The sequence below is a fragment of the Ochotona princeps genome, chromosome 32 (assembly GCF_030435755.1).
Source record: "Ochotona princeps isolate mOchPri1 chromosome 32, mOchPri1.hap1, whole genome shotgun sequence".
Classification (NCBI taxonomy): Eukaryota; Metazoa; Chordata; class Mammalia; order Lagomorpha; family Ochotonidae; genus Ochotona; species Ochotona princeps.
Window position 1 is genome coordinate 3,453,532 of NC_080863.1, and position 19,808 is coordinate 3,473,339.

Here is a 19,808-nt window from a genome sequence, read left to right on the forward strand (position 1 = left end):
GGGACTAACTTTAGTTTAGAAGACAAGGGTGTAGAGGCCCCGGAGAAGCAAATGGCTTGTTAATGGGCTAGAAAGAAGCCGGGAGGCTGGTTTTCCAGAAGTAACCAGCTATTTTGATCAGTATAAGCAAACATAGTGATTTCGGGTGACTATTTCTCCAGCATGTGGCGATTCACTAAATTGACTTGTCCTGAATCCGGGTGACTGCCAGGGGTCTGCGCTGGGGCTCAGCTCGAGGCAATCATCAGCCTCGAACATGAAGGACCCAACGTGGCTCCACCCACGTCCGGCTGCTCCTCAGCCACCCCAGTGCTTCTGGCACATGCCAAACGTGTGCCATCCGTTCTAGACAGTTACATAAACCTGGCTCAGCCAGTCATTCCCTAACAGAGCAAGAGTCTGTTCTATCTTCTCACCTCATTTCTCAGCTCTCTGGGATGCTGGGACATTTTCTGTCATTTGACAGATAGCCAGCAGTTTTAAGAAAAATGTACATCTGCTTTGCATAAAGATCCTACCTGTTCATCGTTTCGACAGTTCCAGTAGCGAAAGACTAAACTGAGCAGCCCACCAATTCCAAGCACTCTGTTATGTGTGATCCATTTCTCTGACCAGAGAGAAAAACTATCTCTTTCAGAAGAAAAATGGACTGAAAATGTATTTCATGGCAGGAATGTTAGACAGTGAGGATACAAAGAAGTAAGACATGGTGGTTTCTATTTACCCACAGGTTACTTCGGGTGGCAATACCATGAATGTACTAGGTTGTAATCATGAACAATGCTCTATGCAAGGAAAGGGCGGGAACCGTGTTCCAGTGTGGCTGGGTAGGCAGCACAGCCTGATACGTAAGACGAGCCCAGAAATCAGCAGGACAGTAAAGGTGGAGACGGGCATTCTAGCCATGGAAATTGCATAAGCGAAGGTATGAAGGGAGGACTTTGTGATGTGTTATGCGAATGGCTGGCGTTCTGGTATGGCTGGAAATAGGATGTGGGTTTGGGGGAATGTGGGAGGCAAGGCTAGCGTTGCTGTACTGATGTTTCCTACAGTGGGGTTCCATCTAAAACTCCTCATGAAGTGAACAGTTGAAAATGCATTTAGTACACTTCACCTGCACAGGGTTGCAGCTCAGGCTGTGCTATCATAAATGCACTGAAGCTTTGTTACCCCATGGTGGAACAGAATCGCCTTACACAAAGCCCCTTGCTGTAACAGAATGTTGAGTACTCATGTGACTTATTGAATACAGTACTGGAAACGAAAAAGCAGAATGGTTATGTGTGTATGCCCTGAACCGTTGCAAAGTGTCAAATCCTTGTGATCTGGGGACAGCTTTTCTGGTACTTTCAGTTTCTTACCACAGATTTTGAGCTGATCTCCGGTGGGTGCCAAACTGAGGGTTAAAATTTCCTTTTTCTTTTTTGTTTATACAAAGTGGACACATGTCACATAAATTGTGATACAGATTGAGGAGCGCAGTGATATTTTTCACCCTCCTCCTTCCTTATTTCTTATTTCTGTTTCTAACAATAGCGTATTTTCTTCTTACTTGACTATCACAGGTTCGACACTCCAGTAGGTGAGGATACCCACACGGGGAGTAGAAAATAGTAGCAAACACTTAGCCTTTGTTTGTCCATCGCAGGAATGCTGTCAGCAATACTGAAATCTAGGCATGTCAACCTCACTCCTGCAGATTTTTTGTTGTTCTTTGCATTGTCATAGATTAGGGAAAACATTTGTGTTTCGGGGACTTATTTCACTAAGCATAATGGTTTTGTAATTATATCCATTTAGTCACAAAGACAGTACTTCATTGTTTTTCATGGCTTGGTATTTCATATTCTTTACATACCACATTTTCTTGACCCATTGGTGGGCACCTAGGTGGATTCCGTATCTTAGCTAAGTGGGTTGATCAACTAAGCATGGGGGGACAGATAACTCTCACATACACTGATTTCATCCACTGAAAGTCCCAGAAGTAGATTACATAGTAGATCTATTTCAAGATATCTAAGAAATCTCCATATTGCTTTGGTAGTGGTTGTATTGGTTTACACTCCCACCAACAGTGGAACAGAATATCTTTTCTCCCACATCCTCATCAGAATTTATTGTTCTGATTTTTGGAGAATAACCGTTCGAAGTAGATGACATGAAACCTCATTGTGTGTATTTTAAGATTTGGGGTTTTTTTTTTTTTTTTGGAAAGTCAGATTTACAGAGAAGGAGGTCGGAAAGATCTTTCATCTACTGGTTCACTCCCCAAGCAGCCGCAACAGCCGGAGCTGAGCTAATCTGCAGCCAGGAGCCAGTAGCTTCTTCCCGGTCTCCCATGCAGGTGCAGGGTCCCAAGGTTTTGAACTGACCTCAACTGCTTTCCCAGGCCACAAGCAGGGAGCTGAAAGGGAAGTGGAGCAGCCGGGATATGAACCGGCGCCTCTATGGGATTTTGGCCACGAGGCTACCACACTGGGTCCTCATTGTAGTTTTAATTTGCATTTCCCTGATAACTAGTGAATCTAAGCATTTTTCTCGTCTATCTTTAGGCCATTTGAATCTCATCCTTTGAAAAATATGTGTTCATGTCCTGCGCTCATTTTTTTTGTTTTAGATTCAAAATCTTACTGGAAGCTTTTCAAAGGCAATAATTTATCAATAAAAATAGTTGAGTCCCTAAGAGAGAGCCTATCACATGAAAGCATATTGGAGTGCTGTAAATAACAAAATAGCATCACTGTAAAACAGCAATAATGCAGTCGAGGCAAAAGCCTGGGTCCTCTCCTAAGGATATTAATGCTCTCTGCTGCAGTTTGCCACTGTTTCCTCCTGTCCTGTCAGTTGCCTCTTGGTGGAGAGTTGCCTCTACAGTGCAGGAGCTTCTCTGGTTGATGCAGTCTGGTCTTGCTTTAGTTGGTGTACCTTGTTGGACTCCTCCGCGAGGTCTTCCCTTGTGTTGGCGTCTTGCCGTGTTTCCCTGGTGCTTTCCCTGTGATGATTTGATGGTGTAAGGTCGTGGGCTTCGATTCTGGATTCGTTCGGAGTTTTCTACATCAGGTGCATCGATAGGGATCTGTTTCATAGTTGGCACATGCAGATCCAACTTTCCCAGTATGACTTCCTGAAGGCACTGTTCATTCTCGCTGGATTGATTTCAGTTTGTTTGCCAAGAAATGAGTCAGCTCTAGATGTGTGGGTTCATTTCTGGGATTCCTGTTCTGTCCCATTGATCGTCATGTCTCCTCTTGTGCCGCTACCAGGATGTTCTGATGACCACCGCCTCATGGGACACCTTGAAATCTGGTTTTGCGACACCTCCAGCTCTGTTGCTGTTTAGGGTTGCTTCAGTTACTCAGGGTCTCTTGTGCAGCGATGTGGTTCTAATACTATCCTGAATCTAAGGTCAAAGATTGGCAAATATTTTTAACACTTAAATGAGTCAGTATGTGCAATGGCTTTTCCTTTGTAGCTATTGAATATCATTACTTGTATAAAGCATTCTCCTAAAGAAAATTTAATACATAGGCATGAAACTATCACTAACCAAGCTAACTGGAAGGATAAAAAAATACCTGCTCTACACAATCTGACCATCAACTCTGTTGAATTTTTTTAAGGATTTGCTTATTGTTATTGGAAAGTAAGATTTTACAGATAGGAGATACAGAGAGGAAGATATTCCGTCTGTTGGTTTACTCCCCAAGTGGCCGCAATGACCAGAGCAGAGCTGATCCGAAGCCAGGTACAGGGTCCCGAGGTTTTGGCCATCCTCAGCCGCTTTCCCAGGCCACAAGTAGGCAGCTGGATGGGAAGTGGGGCCGCTGGAATCAGAACCGATGCCCATATGGGATCCTAGCATGTGCAAGGCAACGACTTAAGCCACTAGGCTACTGCACCAGGCCCAACTCTCTTGAACTTTAAACTTCCTTGAAATCATTTCTAGTTGCTGTTCTATACAACAGTGGTTAGGAGCACTGACTATTGAGCAGACCAAAATCTGTGTGTAGCATTCTGTTGACCAAAAGGCTTGACAAAAACAAAGCGTTGTAGGAGGTAACTTCTTACTGTGAAAGGCAATTGAAGAAAGTTCAGAAGCAGAGAGACTCTGGGAGGGAGGGAGGGTTGGGCCAGGTTAGAGCCAGGAGCCCAGAACCCAGTCTGGGTTCCCGAGATGGAGGCAAACCGCCCACGACTCCTCCCAAGATCCGCATTAGCAGTGTATTGAGGTTAAAACAAGAGCTGGATGTTGGAACCAGGCCCTCAGATGTGGAATGTGGGTGTCTCAGCTGCTGCCTGAGAAGCTGCCAGCCCCCATGACTCACCATATCAGCTGATCGACCTGGTGCTGCTTGCCATAGAAGGGCTCCCCGTGGTAGTAACAGGAGCTGGCTGGACAGTCATGTCAGGAAGTTGCTCCTAGAGTTAATTTATGCAGCATGACTTAATGCAGCATCTTCATATTTGTTTATATTTCTCCCACAGCAAACAGTACCGTGTATAAGCGTGTAATTTTGGTATCTCTTAGGTCTTTCTCCTGAGCACTATAAAAATAATATCGCTATCACTCTGCATATTATGCATCCAGGATCTGCTGTTTCCTTAATTTGTTAGATGTTTTTGGCTACACTCTCTGGAAATGTTTATTCAAATTGTCACAAACATTAACACACACACACAGACCCATGTCTGCTGTATTGTTCTGGTATTGTTCAGCGACAGGCTGTATCTATAAGGTCAGCCAGGACTGTAGAACCTACCACGGGCACAGGGCACTGAGGCCGTGGAGGTGGTGCCAGGAAGTGGAGGGGACTGTGATGGTCATTCAGCCGTGGACGTCTGTCACACCTTCCCTCATTCCTGCACCCTCCAACAGTGGTCGAGTTTCAGCCCTGTGGCAGGCAGCCCAGGAGCAGTGTGGATGCATGGAGGGAGAAGACTGTGCTGTGCCTTTGCAGGGGCACAGAGTCAGGAGCGAGGGAGGCGGCTGAGCTAGACATGCGCGCACACGCTCCTGATTTCAGCCAAAAGGCCGAGAAGCGGTCCTGCTCACAGTATCTGTGAGTACCGAAGCAAGTGGAAGGTGCTGGAGGAGTCATGCCGGATGGACGGGGGATGTATGTGGCGCCGTGGAGGCTGTGGGGTTCTGGGAGGAAAGATGCAGGGAGCTGCTCGCAGTAGGGAGAGGTCAAACAACAGGCTGAGTCTTGAGAAGGGATCATGGAGCCTGGGGAACGGCTGTGTGTGTGTGTGAGATACCACTGGGCAGGGAGGAAAGAGTCACAGCGATGCTGCTGCTGTTTGTGTATTTGTGGAATGAACCAGCAGGTGGAAGATCTTTCTCTTCTCCATAAATCTGATCTGCCTTTCAAATAAAAATAAATCTTTACTTTTTTTTTTAAATTTGAAAGAGCAACAGAGATCTTCGATCTGCTGATGTATTCGCCAAGCCAGGAGTGTGGAACTCCATCCAGGCCTCCCATCACCTGGTGCCTTCCCAGGCTGACTCAGGAGCACGCAAGAGGGGACTCCGACTGTCGCTCCAATGTGGGATCCTGGTGTTGCAAGCAGTGGCCTAACCACTGCACCACGGTGCCAGCTCTGGAAACGGGGATGGGACGGCGTGGGCAGTGTGTGTGCCCTGCGTGCTGGGAGAGGTCCCGCTCTCGCTTCATCTGGCCCTTTGCCTATCTGCCTAAGTTGCTTCACAGTTCTTCATAGTTTGTGTTTGCTGTCTCCCACCCCCAGCCTCTCACAGGTATGTCAGCTCTATAGTAAGGACGGGTGCAAAAGCTTTAAAATCCATGCAGTTTTTCATATGTTTTCCATGAACTTCCTGAATCCCCTCAGGGCAACCTGCTGTAAATTTTGGTTCAAACAACTTGGGAAGCCATGAAGCTCAGATTCCAGCGATGGACAAAGGATTCCTGGCAACTCACAGTTTCCTCTTGTTTTAGGCAACCCGCACCTTCCATCCTGGATAAACAAGGGAAATACAGCCGTGCTTTTCTTGCCTGGCACCTGAGTGACTATGAGGACACAGATCACAGAAAGTCCCAGTGGGCCGCCCTCGTGAGGCAGAAGTCTCCAGTCAGAGCCTCCAGAGCAGCGAAGCCACCGAAGGCTCCTCAGAAGGAAGAGGTAGGATCCCCAGTTACTCTGTGACCAGGAAAACAGATTTAAGGAAGATACAAATGACTGTTAACAGCAGTAACTAATAGGAGCCAGTGGAGCAGTGGGTTAAGCTGCAGGCTGTGGTGCCGGCATCCCCTGAGCATCAGTTCCAGTCCCAGCTGCCCCAATTCTAATCCAGCTCCCTGCTAATGTGCTAAGGAAAAGAGAGTGCATGGGCCCCTGCAACCACCATGGCAGACCTGGAAGAAGTTCCAGGCTACTGCTTTCCGCCTGGTCTAGCTGCTGGCCACTTACTTCATTTGGAAAAACATACCAATGGAAGCAAGACCTCTCTAGCTGCCTTTGTAATATACACAATGGTTCAATAGTAAGCGCAATCCTAAGCCCCCGTTTTGTGGCTCCTTGGATTTATTAGAGTGACTGCAGAAGGAAATCTCTGCTCAGAGGCTTCTTGTAATGTTACTCTCATCTATAACAGCTTCCTGGCCCTACCAGCCCTGCTTGGCCACACAGATGAGCTACATGGCACAGCCCAGTAAACCAAGGAAATTTACCATCCTGTGGCCCTCGTGTCCACTGAGGACTGGGGTTCTCTCTGGAGTGTCAGGACACCAGTGGATTAGAAAAGATCCTGAAGTACAACCCTGGCTGCAGGCATAGATTCAACAGTGAGGGGCAGGTAGTGCATGATGCTTAAATTCCACACAAAATACTATAGTTGTTGGCAGTGTGGTTTTCTAGAAGTCCATATACTTTTGGTGAAGAGCTAATGACAATTTATGTAAAATTAGAGTGACAGAAAAATGAGATCCTTCACCTGCTAGTTCACTTCCCAAATGGTCACAGCAGCCGGGTGTGGGCCAGTCAAAGCCAGCTTTTGGGAACCCCCGCCTGGTCTCCCACGTGGGTGGCAGGAGCCCAAGGATTTGGGCCGCCCTCCGTCTCCTTCCCTGGCACACGAACAGGAAGTTGGGTCCAAAGCAATGCAGCCCAGACTCAACTTGTCATTCCAACAGGGGATGCTGCCACTGCCAATGGCTTAACCCACTGGACTAATTCTTATGGAAACAACCTTACAGGACAAAATCTCCCCTCAGTTGATATAATAGTTGCTTTTCTGGAAACTTCAGGGTTAGCTCATTTAAAGGTCACCAGGAGCTGGGACGATTCATTTCACAAGGTTGTCCAAAACGCTGCAGGGTCTCGCTCCTGCCCCTGGCCGCCTGCATGCCCGCAGTTCCCCAACACTGCCGTGGTACGTACCACCAGTACGCTACTGGGAAAGAGATCTCTGAGTTGGTTACATTTGACAAATACACTGCGCCGGCAAAATGTTGCGGATAAATTCAAAAGGTTTATTGCACCAAATTCCACAGAAATCAATCAAAATAATACGGGAACAACTTATGAATCGCCCACACGTTGACACTGGTATCCATTCAGCTAATCAAAAGTCTGTAGAGCCCCATCCATCTCTATTCTGGGGACTGCAGTAACATCTCCCAATTTTTCTCCATTTTAACCAACATTGACATTTAAGCATAGTGTAGTCTTACTTCTGAAATTTAAAAATGAACATTTGGGTGGGGGGGTACTGTTTAATTTAGGCAAAAAATTAAATGAAAATATTCTGTCCCTCAAAGCCCAATTTTTCAAAGAAAATGGTTTATATGAACCAAGAGAAACTAAAGATTTTTTTCCATTTAATGGTGAAATGGCAAAAGTATCCAGATTAGTGAAAAGATATGCAAATGAGTTCTGGGAGATTTTATATATATATACCAAAGTGTACAATGAACCCTAGCTAGGAGCCTCAAACAGCTACAGGATGGATTTTTAAAAATCTCCAGATCTGAGTCCAAGCAATGGTTTAATATTGTTTAACAAGCAGGGAATTTTCCTCCCTCCAAAAATGTTAATTGTGAAAATATGGTTATGTTGAAAAAGTTGTGGTGTGTAAACGGCAGTTCCATGAGATATGAGAAGATTACAGTTTTTCATTAAAAAACAGCACACTTCAGAAAAATGGATTGAAGCCTGTACAAAAACTGCTATTTAACACTAAAAGAAGAAACACTTTGGAATTACGCACAAGTATGGAAACTATTTTTTCATTGTCATGTTCAAAACCTACGCGGCTAACCTTACATTCATATCACTGATCAGTGTGTTAACAATGCAAGTGCAACACGCGCGGGCGTCTGCTCCAGCACGCTGCACCAGCTTGCTCAGAAAGCAAGAAGCTACGGAAGTGACACTCAACAGGTAAGACTGAAGGTTGAAGAAACCCTGAAGGTGGAATCCTGAGGTAGATCCTTTTTTTAGAATTCTTGAGGTGGGGCACAGGGCCGGTCAGCTGGCTTTCTGGGGCTGAGCTGTGGGTGGGTGTTTCAACCATGCACGAGGTGTCTGTTTCTTGCTTGTGGGAAGTCTCTCTGGAGTGTTGATATGGAAAGGACTGCAGGAGCAGCGAGGATCTCGAGCCGTCTTTGCGGGCAGCAGGATCAGGGTCGGCTGGAATCCTGGCTGCGGCTCAGACAGCCGCCTCACGAGCTCGTGACCTCGTGACCCACCTGCGCTTCCCATCAGACACTGTGGAATATTAGGATGAGAGGCCGATGCCATCCCAGGCTCCTGGGGAGGGGGCAGGCCAGGACCCATGCTTTGGGTATCCAGTTTTACAATCCGCTAGGAGCTGAAGCTCCATTTTTCCCTACATGGGTCTGGTCTGCAACATGCTGCAACGAACACATTGTGTAGTGAGATTTTCTCCTTTAATGAACCCTGGACAGTGGTGAAGGAGGCAGAACGCCTAGAACGTGTAAACAAAGACGAGGGCTGCTGGGCAGGTGGGAGGAATGCTTCCCGCTGGTGCAGATGGAGAGCTGAGCGCCAGCGCCGGTGTCTTCGGGAGGTAAGGAGAGCTCAGCGAGCTGAGGCCAGGTGAGTGAGCTTTGTTCTCTGGAACGCGACAGAAGCAATGGTGACGTAGGGCTGCACGACCTAACCATGCCAGGCTCAAAGGTCAAGCAAGAGAAATGGAGAGAGAGTAGAGAAAACGGAAAACTTCCATTTGATCCATCGGTCCGTATTTTGCACCATAGCAGCAGAGGGAAAGGTTCTATTATGCTTCTCTTTTTGGAGTGCTGGAGCACCCTCTGAAACGGGTAACTTAAACTTCCAAAAAGACACACGCTCAGGTGACTTGGTGACAGCCTTTCTCTCCAATTCTAACCCTGAAATGGGACGTTATTTCACATTATGTGCAAAGAACTGGAATGAATTCATACAGCATTAGCACAGAATGAGAACTTGGTTAGAGCTAACAAGAGGTTTGCTTTTAGTAGGCCAGCTGTGTTTTCCAAAACTTTCCCCTTACCCTACCTGTCTGCATGCAGTCCGTTGCACATCCACTCCAGCTGGTGTTTGAGCTGCGAGAGTAGTTCACGTGTGGTAGGTTCTACACCGGGGCAGCTTTGGGCACATGTTCTGAAGAGCACATGGGGCCAGAAGGCAGCCAGTCCTGTGAAGGTTGAGAGTATGCAGAGCGTGCTGGATGTTCAGGCTGCTTTCACCATCTTCCCAAAGCACTGCAGGTCTCCCACCAGAACAACTGTGCCTTTCAAAACGCAGACGGCCCTTTCCGTGTACTATTGTGGCAGAGACGAGCTCCGGCTGAACGGAGACACGGACAGACGCGCTCTGGAGCTCTAAGTAACTTTGGTGTGGGACCTCCCCGGGGAAGGCTGCGGAGAGCTCTGGAGGCTAAGGGTGAAACAGACTCGTACGGTTTCACACCGCACACAGTGGGCTGCTACGGACTGTGGCATGGCGGGTTCAGGTGCTACGCTGGAGTTCGTTGCACCAGTGGTCCGTCCCCGGGCTACCCATGGCTCCATGTAAACTCCAAAGGAGGGCAAAGAGTGGGTCCCTGCAGCAGTGGGACCCCAGCAGCTGTCAGCCGACAGGGCATCCAGGGAGGGCACCAGGAACCTTTCTTCATGTCACCCTTTGCAGAAAGGCAGCTCCGACCTGCTTTCCTCCTGGAATGTGAGGTATGCCCGCTGGTGCCCAGCTCCCCGGCTGTTCTCTCTGCCCGAGGCCGTCTGTCCCACAGCGTAGTGTTGGGTGTAGTGCTCCTGTGACTTCACTCCTGCTGATCCCTGGCTCCAAGGGCCCACCGTGCTCCCAGGGATCACCAAGGCGAGTCTGTCGAGTAAAGCTGAGCTCTTGGCGGAAGCATCCGCCTGTGAGCAGAACCCCACGGTGGCACAGTAACGGCCGCTGCTCGCTCTGGACACTTTGGGCGTCGCACAGCTTATTCGTTTCTCCTTCAGCTGAGAAATTTAACTTTTTTTTTTTTCCTTCCAAGGAAGAAAACTGTCCTGAGCTTTAGCTTATAAGAGGATTTGAGCCACGTAAGGAGAGTGCGTACTGGCGATAGCCGTCAACAGAGGCAGGTCATTCGATTCAATCCTGCAGAGGGAAGAGAGCACTTCAGCGGGACTGTACCAGGCTTGCCTTAGATGACGGTTCAAAACGAATTAAAAACTAAGGCCACTGGTATCGTGGTAAACTTACTGCCGAGGAGGCAAAGGGACGCAGCTCAGTGGCTGTACGGCCCACGCCAGTGGACAGTGGCCACCTGACTGCAGTCTTAACTTTTCTGACTTGAACTGAGTTGTACCTCAGCTCTTCATCTGCTCATGCTGCAACGTTCCTGAGTGCTGACTTTGCATCTGGGTACAAATTAGTCTTAATTGTGGGGATTTCTTAAATACCTTGAGGATCTGACCAACAGGTGACCCAGCTTCGATCCCCATGAAGTATTCTGAGAGCAAAGCAACACTAAGACCTCTGTTTGAAACAGACATGACATTGGCTGCCTCTCAGAAGAGATGGAGACAGTATGGCCAGTGCCTAACTGCTGCCACATGCTGTGGAGAAGGGATAAAAATCGATTGTTCTGGTATGTAGACTGTGTCCCAATTCTTGCCCTTGAATTAGAAACAAGTGTAAAGATGACAGCGGTCATGGCCAATGCTCTTCCTCCTGGTTTTTAAAGATTTATTTATTTTTATTACAAAGTCATATACAGAGAGGAAGATCTTCCGTCCGATGATTCACTTCCCAGGTGACCCAACGGCTGGTGCTGCGCCAGTCCGAAGCCGGGAACCAGGAACCTCTTCCGGGTCTCCCACGCGGGTGCAGAGTCCCAAAGCTCTGGTCCGTCCTCAACTGCTCTCTCCCAGGCCACAAGCAGGGAACTCGCCCGGGGCATTCAAGGCGAGGACTTTAGCCTCTAGGCCACGCCACCGGGCCCTCTTCCTCCTGTTCTTTTCAGGGCTTTCAGTGCTGCTAACCCTGCCTATGCATAGGATTCTCCCAGCAATGCAATGGGAAGCTAGAGGTGAATGCCAACGGGAACTGTGTTCTTATGGATGGTAGGCACCTGTCCCAAGCAGGGCCTAGGTAGAAATCTAGAATGTGGGCCCGGCGCCATGGCCTAGCGGCTAAAGTAATCGCCTTGAACACGCCGAGATCCCACATGGGTGCCGGTTCTAATCCCAGCAGCTCCACTTCCCATCTAGCTCCCTGCTTGTGGCCTGGGAAAGCAGTCGAGGAGCCTGCACCCACGTGGGAGACCTGGAGAAGGTTCCTGGCTTCAGATCAGCATAGGCAGGGTTAGCAGCACTGAAAGCCCTGGGAAGAACAGGAGGAAGAGGGCCCCGCGGCGTGGCCTAGAGGCTAAAGTCCTCGCCTTGAACACCCTGGGCGCTGGTTCTAATCCCGACAGCTCCACTTCCCACCGAGTTCCCTGCTTGTGGCCTGGGAGAGAGCAGTCGAGGACAGACCAGAGCTCTGGGACTCTGTAACCATGTGGGAGACCCGGAGGTTCCCATATGGGTGCTGGTTCTCATCCCGGCAGCTCCATTCCTGGATCCCATATGGGCGCTGGTTCTAATCCCAGCAGCCCCACTTCCCATCCAGCTCCCTGCTTGTGGCCTAGGAAAGCAGTTGAGGACGGACCAGAGCTTTGGGACCCTACACCCGTGTGGGAGACCCGGAAGAGGTTCCTAGTTCCCAGCTTCAGATTGGCGCAGCACCAGCTGTTGGGTCACCTAGGGAGTGAATCATCGGACGGAAGATCTTCCTCTCTGTATATTACTTTGTAATAAAAATAAATCTTTTAAAAAAAATTAGAATGTAAGGCACACCCTGGGCTGTGGAAAACCTGAAGAGCTGGGACTCAGAAATGACAAGGAACCAGACAAAACAGACATTTCCTGGGTGTGAAAGATGAACAGCCTGATAGGATGTCAAAGCCCACATTCTAATACTCAGATGAGCAAACTCAACAGGATCTGAAGGTCAATATTACCCTCAACCTTGTAGGTTAGCCTCCTGGAAGTCCAGAGGGGCCTACCGGCAGCTCCTCCAGGAAGTACACGCCAGCGTAGGCTGCAGTGTGTGTCACAGCTGTTAACCTCAGTGTCTGTGGTAGAAATGGGTAACCAGTGAGGTTACTTTTCATTTTCCAGAAATTAAATCACCCAGGGAACAGACAGACAAGGTCAGCAGGCTCCAGGTAGCTACAAGATGCTGCTTTTCTGGATGTTGCAAAAGCTGATGTCTGATGGAGCCCAAACATAAGGATGACTTCCTGGGCTTGCAGAGGCAGGGCAGCAAAAGCTGAATGGGTGCAGAGCAACAGGAGGAGCCCCGTTCAGAACTTACCCCAGTATGACCCCCAGTTCTTTCACGTGGACTCGGGTGTGTCCCCGGAGATACTCGGAGAGCATTTTACTCTTAAGGTACATTTCTTGCAGCCGGTCTTCAAGATGCATGATGCACTGCCAAGTCAAGCACATTTACCCAGAGTTAGCAATGCAAAGTGTCAGTGTTCGAGAGGTTACAATTCTCCTCACTTGGGCCTAAAGCAAGAAATTGGAAAGGCATCAAATAAGTAATTAACAAGGCATTGCATGAATTGAGATAAGTGAGAACCCCAAATTAGAGAAATGAGTAAACCAAATCAAAACCATATGAGAGATCAGTGAAATGAAGGGCTGCTGTTTTCAACAATAAAAAACCCACAAAACTGATACAGCATTTGCCCGACTAACCAATAAAAGGGGAGGGAGCCCAGTATGATAGCCTGGTAGCTAACGTCCTCGCCTTGCATGTATCAGGATCCCATATGGGTGCCAGTTTGTGTCCCGGCTGCTCCACTGCCCATTCAGCTCCCTGCTTGTGGCCTGGGAAAGCAGTCGAGGACGGCCCAAAGCTTTGGGACCCTGCACCGGCGTGGGAGACCTGGAAGAAGCTCCTGGCTCTGGATCAGCTTGGCTGCGGCCATTTGGGGCGTGAACCAGTGGACGTAAGATATTTCTCCATTTCGCACATCTGCCTTTCCAATGAAAATAAATCTTTAAAAAAGGGGGGAGGGAAGGGGGAAGACTCAAATTAGTGAAATCAGAAATGAAGGAAATGTTACAATGGATATCACAAAAAGGAAAAAAACTAAAATCAGTTATAATTGAACAAACTGGAAAATCAAGAAGAAATGGACTTCTGGACTAACACAAAGGAAAACTAAATAAACCGATAGCTGGTAGGTAATTGGAATCCTTAATAATGACTCTCCAAGAAAAGAAAAACTCAGGACCAGTTTGATGGCTTCACTGCTGAATTAAACTACGTTTTCAAACTACTCCAACCAGAAGCGGAATACTCCCAAACTGTGGCAATGAGGCCAGCATCACCTGACTCCTAAAGCCAGAGCAAAGGAACTATAGACCCATATTCCGATGAACATAAAATGTAAAAATGTCCAACAAAATGCCAGCAAATCCAATCCAACAACACAGATCATTCACCCAGACCAAGTGGTATTTATTCCTGGTGTGCAGGGATAGCTCAGCTTCCACACATCAATAAATGGGACACATCACGTGAACAAGACGAAGAATAAAACCCGTATGATTATCTCAATAGATGCACAGAAAACATCTCATAGCATAGAACATCCTTTCATGATAAAAACCTTAAGCAAACTGGTTAGAGCATTCCCAGAACGAGACAAGGCAGGCCACCCTCACCATTTTCTGGAAGTTTAATCAGAGCCATTGCACAAGAGAAAGAATCCAAAGGAAGGGGTCAGCACTGTGGCATGGCAGGCTCAACCTGCAACAGCGGCATCTGAGATGGGTGCCTATTTGTGTCCCAGCTGCTCCACATCCACCTCCTGCTTATGCGCTGCAAAGCACTGGGGAGTGGCCCGAGTCCTGAGGCCCCTGCACCCATGTAGGAGTGTCTGAGCTCTGGCCGTTGTGGCCATCGGGGGGAATAAACCAGTAGATGGAAGGTCTCTCTGTCTCTTCCTCCCTGCCTTTCAAATAAAAATAAATCTTTTATTATTATTATTGGAAAGCCGGATATACAGAGAGGAGGAGAGACAGAGAGGAAGATCTTCCATCCGATGTTTCACTCCCCAAGTGAGCCGCAACGGGCCGGTGCGCGCCGATCCGAAGCTGGGAACCAGGAACCTCTTCCGGGTCTCCCACACGGATGCAGTGTCCCAAAGCCTTGGGTCGTCCTTGACTGCTTTCCCAGGCCACAAGCAGGGAGCTGGATGGGAAGTGGAGCTGCCGGGATTAGAACTGGCGCCCATTTGGGATCCCGGAGCATTCAAGGCGAGGACTTTAGCCACTAGGCCACGCCGCCCGGCCCAGAAATAAGTCTTAAAAGATACAAATGGGAAAGGAGGAAGTTAATTATCCTTATTTGTAGATCTATAATCCTATACAAAGGTAAACTGAAAGACTACACTGAACTACTGGAACGCAGAAGAGTTTGGTAAAGCTACAGGATATAGGAATCAACACAAAATAAATGGAAAAATCTCCCATGTTCATGGATTCAAAGAACATCAAAATGCCCGTAGTACCCAAGACAATTTACCAATTCAATACGATCTCAAAACACCAAATTAGATTTTAGATCTGGGGAAAAAAGAACAGACCCTGCAATTAATATGTAATCATTAGAGATCTGAGCAGCTAAAGCAATCCTGAACAATAAAAAGGCATCTGATAGAATGAGGGCATTTACAAACTATATACCTGATAAAGGATATATAGGGAGCTAAAGAAACTCAAAAACAAAGCAAGTAATCCATTTAAGAAATGGGCTAAGGACAGAAACAGGCATTTTTAAAAGGATGAAATACTAAGGCCCAATAGGCACATGAAAAAAATGCTCAGGAGTACCAGCCCTCAGGGAAATGAAAACAGAAACCACACAAATATGGCCATAATCAAAACCAGTAAGTGCTAGCAAGGATGTCAGAGAAGGGTATTGTACCTCGTCAGCGGACATGTAAACCGACCATTACGTAGGATAAAGTGGAGATTCCTCAGACATGTGCAAACAGGCGTACCATATGACCCAACCATTTCATCCTTGGGCATGTACTTACTCAAAGAAAAAGAAATCAGTGTATGAAGGGGTTATCTGTGCCCCCATGCTTATAGTTTGCTCACAATAGCTAATTTAAGTCCATCAGTTCTTGAATGGGTAAATACACACAACGGAGTACTAACACATAAATGCAAGCAACTGGATGTACCTGCAGATCACCATGCTTACTGAAACAAAGCAGTCTCCAAATAGGACTCTTGTGCTCTGCAGCAACAGTACAAAAAATGTTATGTGTATGAGCAAAATTAGTATTTTAAGATCTGATTGTCTATAGTCCTTGTCGGAACTCGAAAGAACAGTGGCTTTCCTGCTTACCAGTGGAATTCTTTAGAGGAGGGGGGGGTGAGCTTTCGATCACAAGGTACAGTTAGAAGTATGCCACTGCCAAAGTTAAAAATAGGAAGGAGGAAGAAAGGGGGATTCGGTAGAGTGGAAAGTAACACTGTGCTCTTAAAACTGGATTCGCCTGCTAAGATAGGTATGAAAACAGTGTTTTTGCGAAATAGTTTGCTTTTTCTAATGATTAAGATTTTCAAATATATTCTCATCTTTGCAAAAAGGAATTTGTTGATGTAGTTTACGGAAGTGCAACCCCTGCTCAATCACACAGCAATCTGCATTGTTCATGTATCTCCGATTATTTGGTTCTAACACATTCCTAGAAGTAGAAAGACTGAAGCAAGGCCATTTTTGGACATTTTTTCCTCATTGAAGAGTGTAAGTTAACCAGGTCTTCTGTAACAATAAAAAAAAGGCATTATTTTCAGGATGTCTTTACCCTTGGAATTGTGTCCAGTTCCGTTTTTAGAGAATAGCAACCATCTGTGTCTTCCACCAGAGGCAAATGCTTGTGCCCCGGCAGGCTGAGCATCCTCCCCGAGGCACCTGATGGCTTTGGCAAGGCTAATTGCATCATACACAATTTTCTTCTAGACCATTAGGTCTGTGATTTTCAAGGTAAAAAAGATTAACAGATGCATTTGCAAATGTTGATCCGGACCCATCTGGGCTGATCAGTGACTTGGAAAAAGGCTCTATTAGAGACGCAATCTCTTCCATTTTCTCATTGGTTTAAAAATCTTCAGTGCACTGTGTCCGAGTGGGTGGATGAAATCCAACTGTGAAGTGACTAAACCAAGGAGGGTTTCACCCATTCAAGGAAATGGTCCCTCAAATCAACAGAATGAAGTGGGGAAGCGATTTTCTATTAAGTTTCAGCTCCTCATGGAGTAAAAGATTTTTTTTAATAAGAGTATTATCAAATATTAACATAAAACTATCATGTTGAATCCTGTATGTTTTAAAATGGCTGATTTGCAGTGTTTTTAGAGGCATATGAAAAATGAATGATGCAGATGAGGAGAGAAACAGAACTCTGGTCTGCATGGGTTGTGTGTGGACATGTATAACATACGCCGATGTCTAAGCATGCAACCCAAGGTTTAGATGCCTGCCTTCTTAGAACATGTTGGATTATCAGACAGAACTGTGCTGGGCTTTCTCCCCACCTTTCTAGTATTTCCTTGAGATGGATTTTTTTGCATTTTTAACTTGTGAAATTTTCAACAGCAACTTTCTCCTTCCCTATTGCAGGATTTTATAGCATTCCATCACCCATGTTCTAACTAAAATGAATTTTTAAGAATTTTAAACTGCCAGATAAAACTTTCTTTGGTCTTGGTTTTGTCAGGTTAAGTCATTTATACCATGAAATGGTTAAATATACACCAGTCCAAATAAGGTCCAAACAATTAGCTACACTAATTTATTGCTTTGCTGTCAAATGGAGTCAAAGCTATGTATTTGGAAATGAAAGATCAAAGTTTGGTAAGTACTTAGAGCAGTGAAAGACTTCAGTCTAACCTACCTTGCTTTCCTTACAGAGAGAGGTGTTAGTGTTCACATCAGCATAACCTGACCTGCTCTCACAAAGAAAACCTGCGCACAAGTAGACCGAGAACTAAGTTCACCATGACTCCCACGTGCTGCGACGGACATCCTGTCGAATGTGCTTTGGTTTAAAGCCCAAATAAAGACTGCTCACACGACCCGTGACTGCGTGCCGAGTGCTTATACCATGCCACACTGCCCCGTGCTTACTGTCTCAATCTTCAGAAGCATTAGAAACGGGCTAGATTACGTCCCCAGCTCCACAGTGACTCTGAAATGGATTTCTCCTCCACAGTAAGGACAAGACCTTGACCTGACTTCAGGCAGCTGGACCCGAAGTCCACCCAGCGGCCACTAATGTGCACAGCTTTTCAAGTGCTCTGCGGGCACGTAGCTTTAAGGCCTTTCAGAGGCGTCTCACAGGATACTTGAGAATGCTGAGTTTCAGACTCTGGCCACTGGCCTGTCACCAGAGTGACCGACAGCAAAGCCTGGCCACCAGCTGGTGTTTCCAAGCACCTCTTCCAACCCCAGGAGCCCCGAGTCTCTTTGGACCACTCTGTTGGCCCTCAGTGCGTTAACAACTCGGTCTGCTCCTCGCTGGTTGAGAGCGCTATGTGTAGCTTGGAAGTGCCCAAGGAGGGAGCCCAGGGGTCTCTGGCATGGGGCACCACCACGGCCTCCAGTTTCTCATCTGCTTTGGAAGACTTTCTTCCCCCCCGTCTAAATCTACATCCCTTCTCACACAGGCTGTTTGTACACACGCACACACACAATCTTTTAAAGCAATCTGTGGTGGCTGTGAATTCTGAGAAGGGAAAGGGAAAAGCTGCAGTCCATCTTGTAGAAGTTTATAATCTGCTTGTTTATATACAAAATAATGTCCCAAGTGATTTGAAAAGCCCATTTGGAAATGAGCAGCTGACGCCACGTTCCATGTACAATACTTCAAAGTACTTCAAAGGTGCTCTTGGTCCCTCAGAGCAGCTCTCGGAAGGTGGCTGAACAGAACAAACCGATCCTTCAGAACTGGCTGCCTTAACATCCGAGACCAGGAGTCAATGGATTCTCCATGGAGAACCTGAAATTTCCTTCCATGCTTGGCCTTCCCCCTGTACCTGACCCGCACCGCACCTTGCTCAGGGAGATCTCAGAGCCACCCCATGGCATCCATCCCCTGGGATGGCTTTTGTTACTGAAAGCTATCCTGCTTGCTGGTTTCATGTTGCATGTTCCGTTTTAACTCATCCTAATTTTTTTTCCCTTTTTAAAAGATGTCTGTATTTGCGACTTTGAATCTGGAACGTTGCTAAGAGTCATTTTTTAATTCCGTCCCTTGGTGATGTGAGAATACTTACGAAGTCCGCGGGGAGGTGAAGCTTGTAAAGCTGTAAAATGGATTGAAGCAAAGCGGACACCTGACTGGAGACCAAGACGTCCTGGCCCAGTTTCATGCTGTCCGTCACCTTCCTCTGACTCGTGGCCACCTGGACGCTCCACTTGTCTGTGTCTGCAATAATGCAGACGGCTTCTGCTATTGGCTCATCGAGCACTGGATGCTGCAAGAGAAACACAGTGGCATCACTGCTCAGAGCGCCCCCACGAAACACTCAGCATGTGCGCAGGCTTCCTGGGCAGCAGAGTCATGCTCCAGAAACCGTGGTGGCAGCCAGAGACTCAGAGCTGGACAATGACTCAACCACGAGCCTCATTCAATGTCACCATCAAAGATAAAATGATAAAATGGCATTTACTCATTGCTTTCCTTGCAGCCAGGATGGAGGAACAGTGCAAATGCTGTTAAATGCCTGTAAGGAAAATGATTTATGTCCTCTTACCCTGCAACCCAAGATACTGAAACTCGGTTCTTTTCGAAAATCTGTGTTGTGTGAGCAAGGGGAAAGATCAGAAACGGGCATAGGATGCCACAGTTCTCTCTACAATCTCAAGGGGCAGGCGGCCACTTGCTGTCCCCATGCACGCCCGGCTTTTGTCACTCAGTAAAGCAAATTTAGTCATAAGCCATCTCCGGCAACCACATACATCGGCCTGAGCCATGTATTTATTCGGGTAAGTAAGTTCCGAAGGTCAAATGAAGCCAACTGAGAAAGTGCAACTTCTCAACAACTGGGTAGTTTACAGAGCAAGCTCACAGGAGTCGGCACAGTAAACATGGAAGCAGCTGAGGAAAAGGAACTTAGAATCTGGTTTTTCAAAACTGCTCAAAGCGAAGTGTTTGTCTAGCAGCACCACTGGGCACACACGTTTGCATGCTGCACGTGTGTGGGAGGGAGGCA

The 19,808-nt window shown here is 47.1% G+C and overlaps 2 protein-coding genes across 5 annotated transcripts in view; one reads left to right on the plus strand and one right to left on the minus strand.

The window, feature by feature from the left end:
* The window catches only part of SPMIP2 (sperm microtubule inner protein 2), an 85,131-nt gene extending 74,715 nt beyond the window's left edge, over positions 1 to 10,416 (plus strand). Inside the window, exons 4-6 of the mRNA XM_058657435.1 lie at positions 5,961 to 6,144; positions 9,735 to 10,008; positions 10,313 to 10,416. Coding sequence (XP_058513418.1) covers positions 5,961 to 6,144; positions 9,735 to 10,008; positions 10,313 to 10,416 — 562 coding nt within the window. The remainder of the gene's footprint in view (positions 1 to 5,960; positions 6,145 to 9,734; positions 10,009 to 10,312) is intronic.
* A 4-nt stretch (positions 10,417 to 10,420) lies between these two features.
* The window catches only part of FNIP2 (folliculin interacting protein 2), a 95,159-nt gene continuing 85,771 nt past the window's right edge, over positions 10,421 to 19,808 (minus strand). For all 4 annotated transcript variants that reach the window (XM_058657424.1, XM_058657425.1, XM_058657426.1 and 1 more), the window contains 3 exons: positions 18,870 to 19,070; positions 12,877 to 12,992; positions 10,421 to 10,614 (listed from right to left, as the gene is read on the minus strand). In XM_058657424.1, coding sequence (XP_058513407.1) covers positions 10,536 to 10,614; positions 12,877 to 12,992; positions 18,870 to 19,070 — 396 coding nt within the window. In that variant the 3' untranslated portion in view covers positions 10,421 to 10,535. The remainder of the gene's footprint in view (positions 10,615 to 12,876; positions 12,993 to 18,869; positions 19,071 to 19,808) is intronic.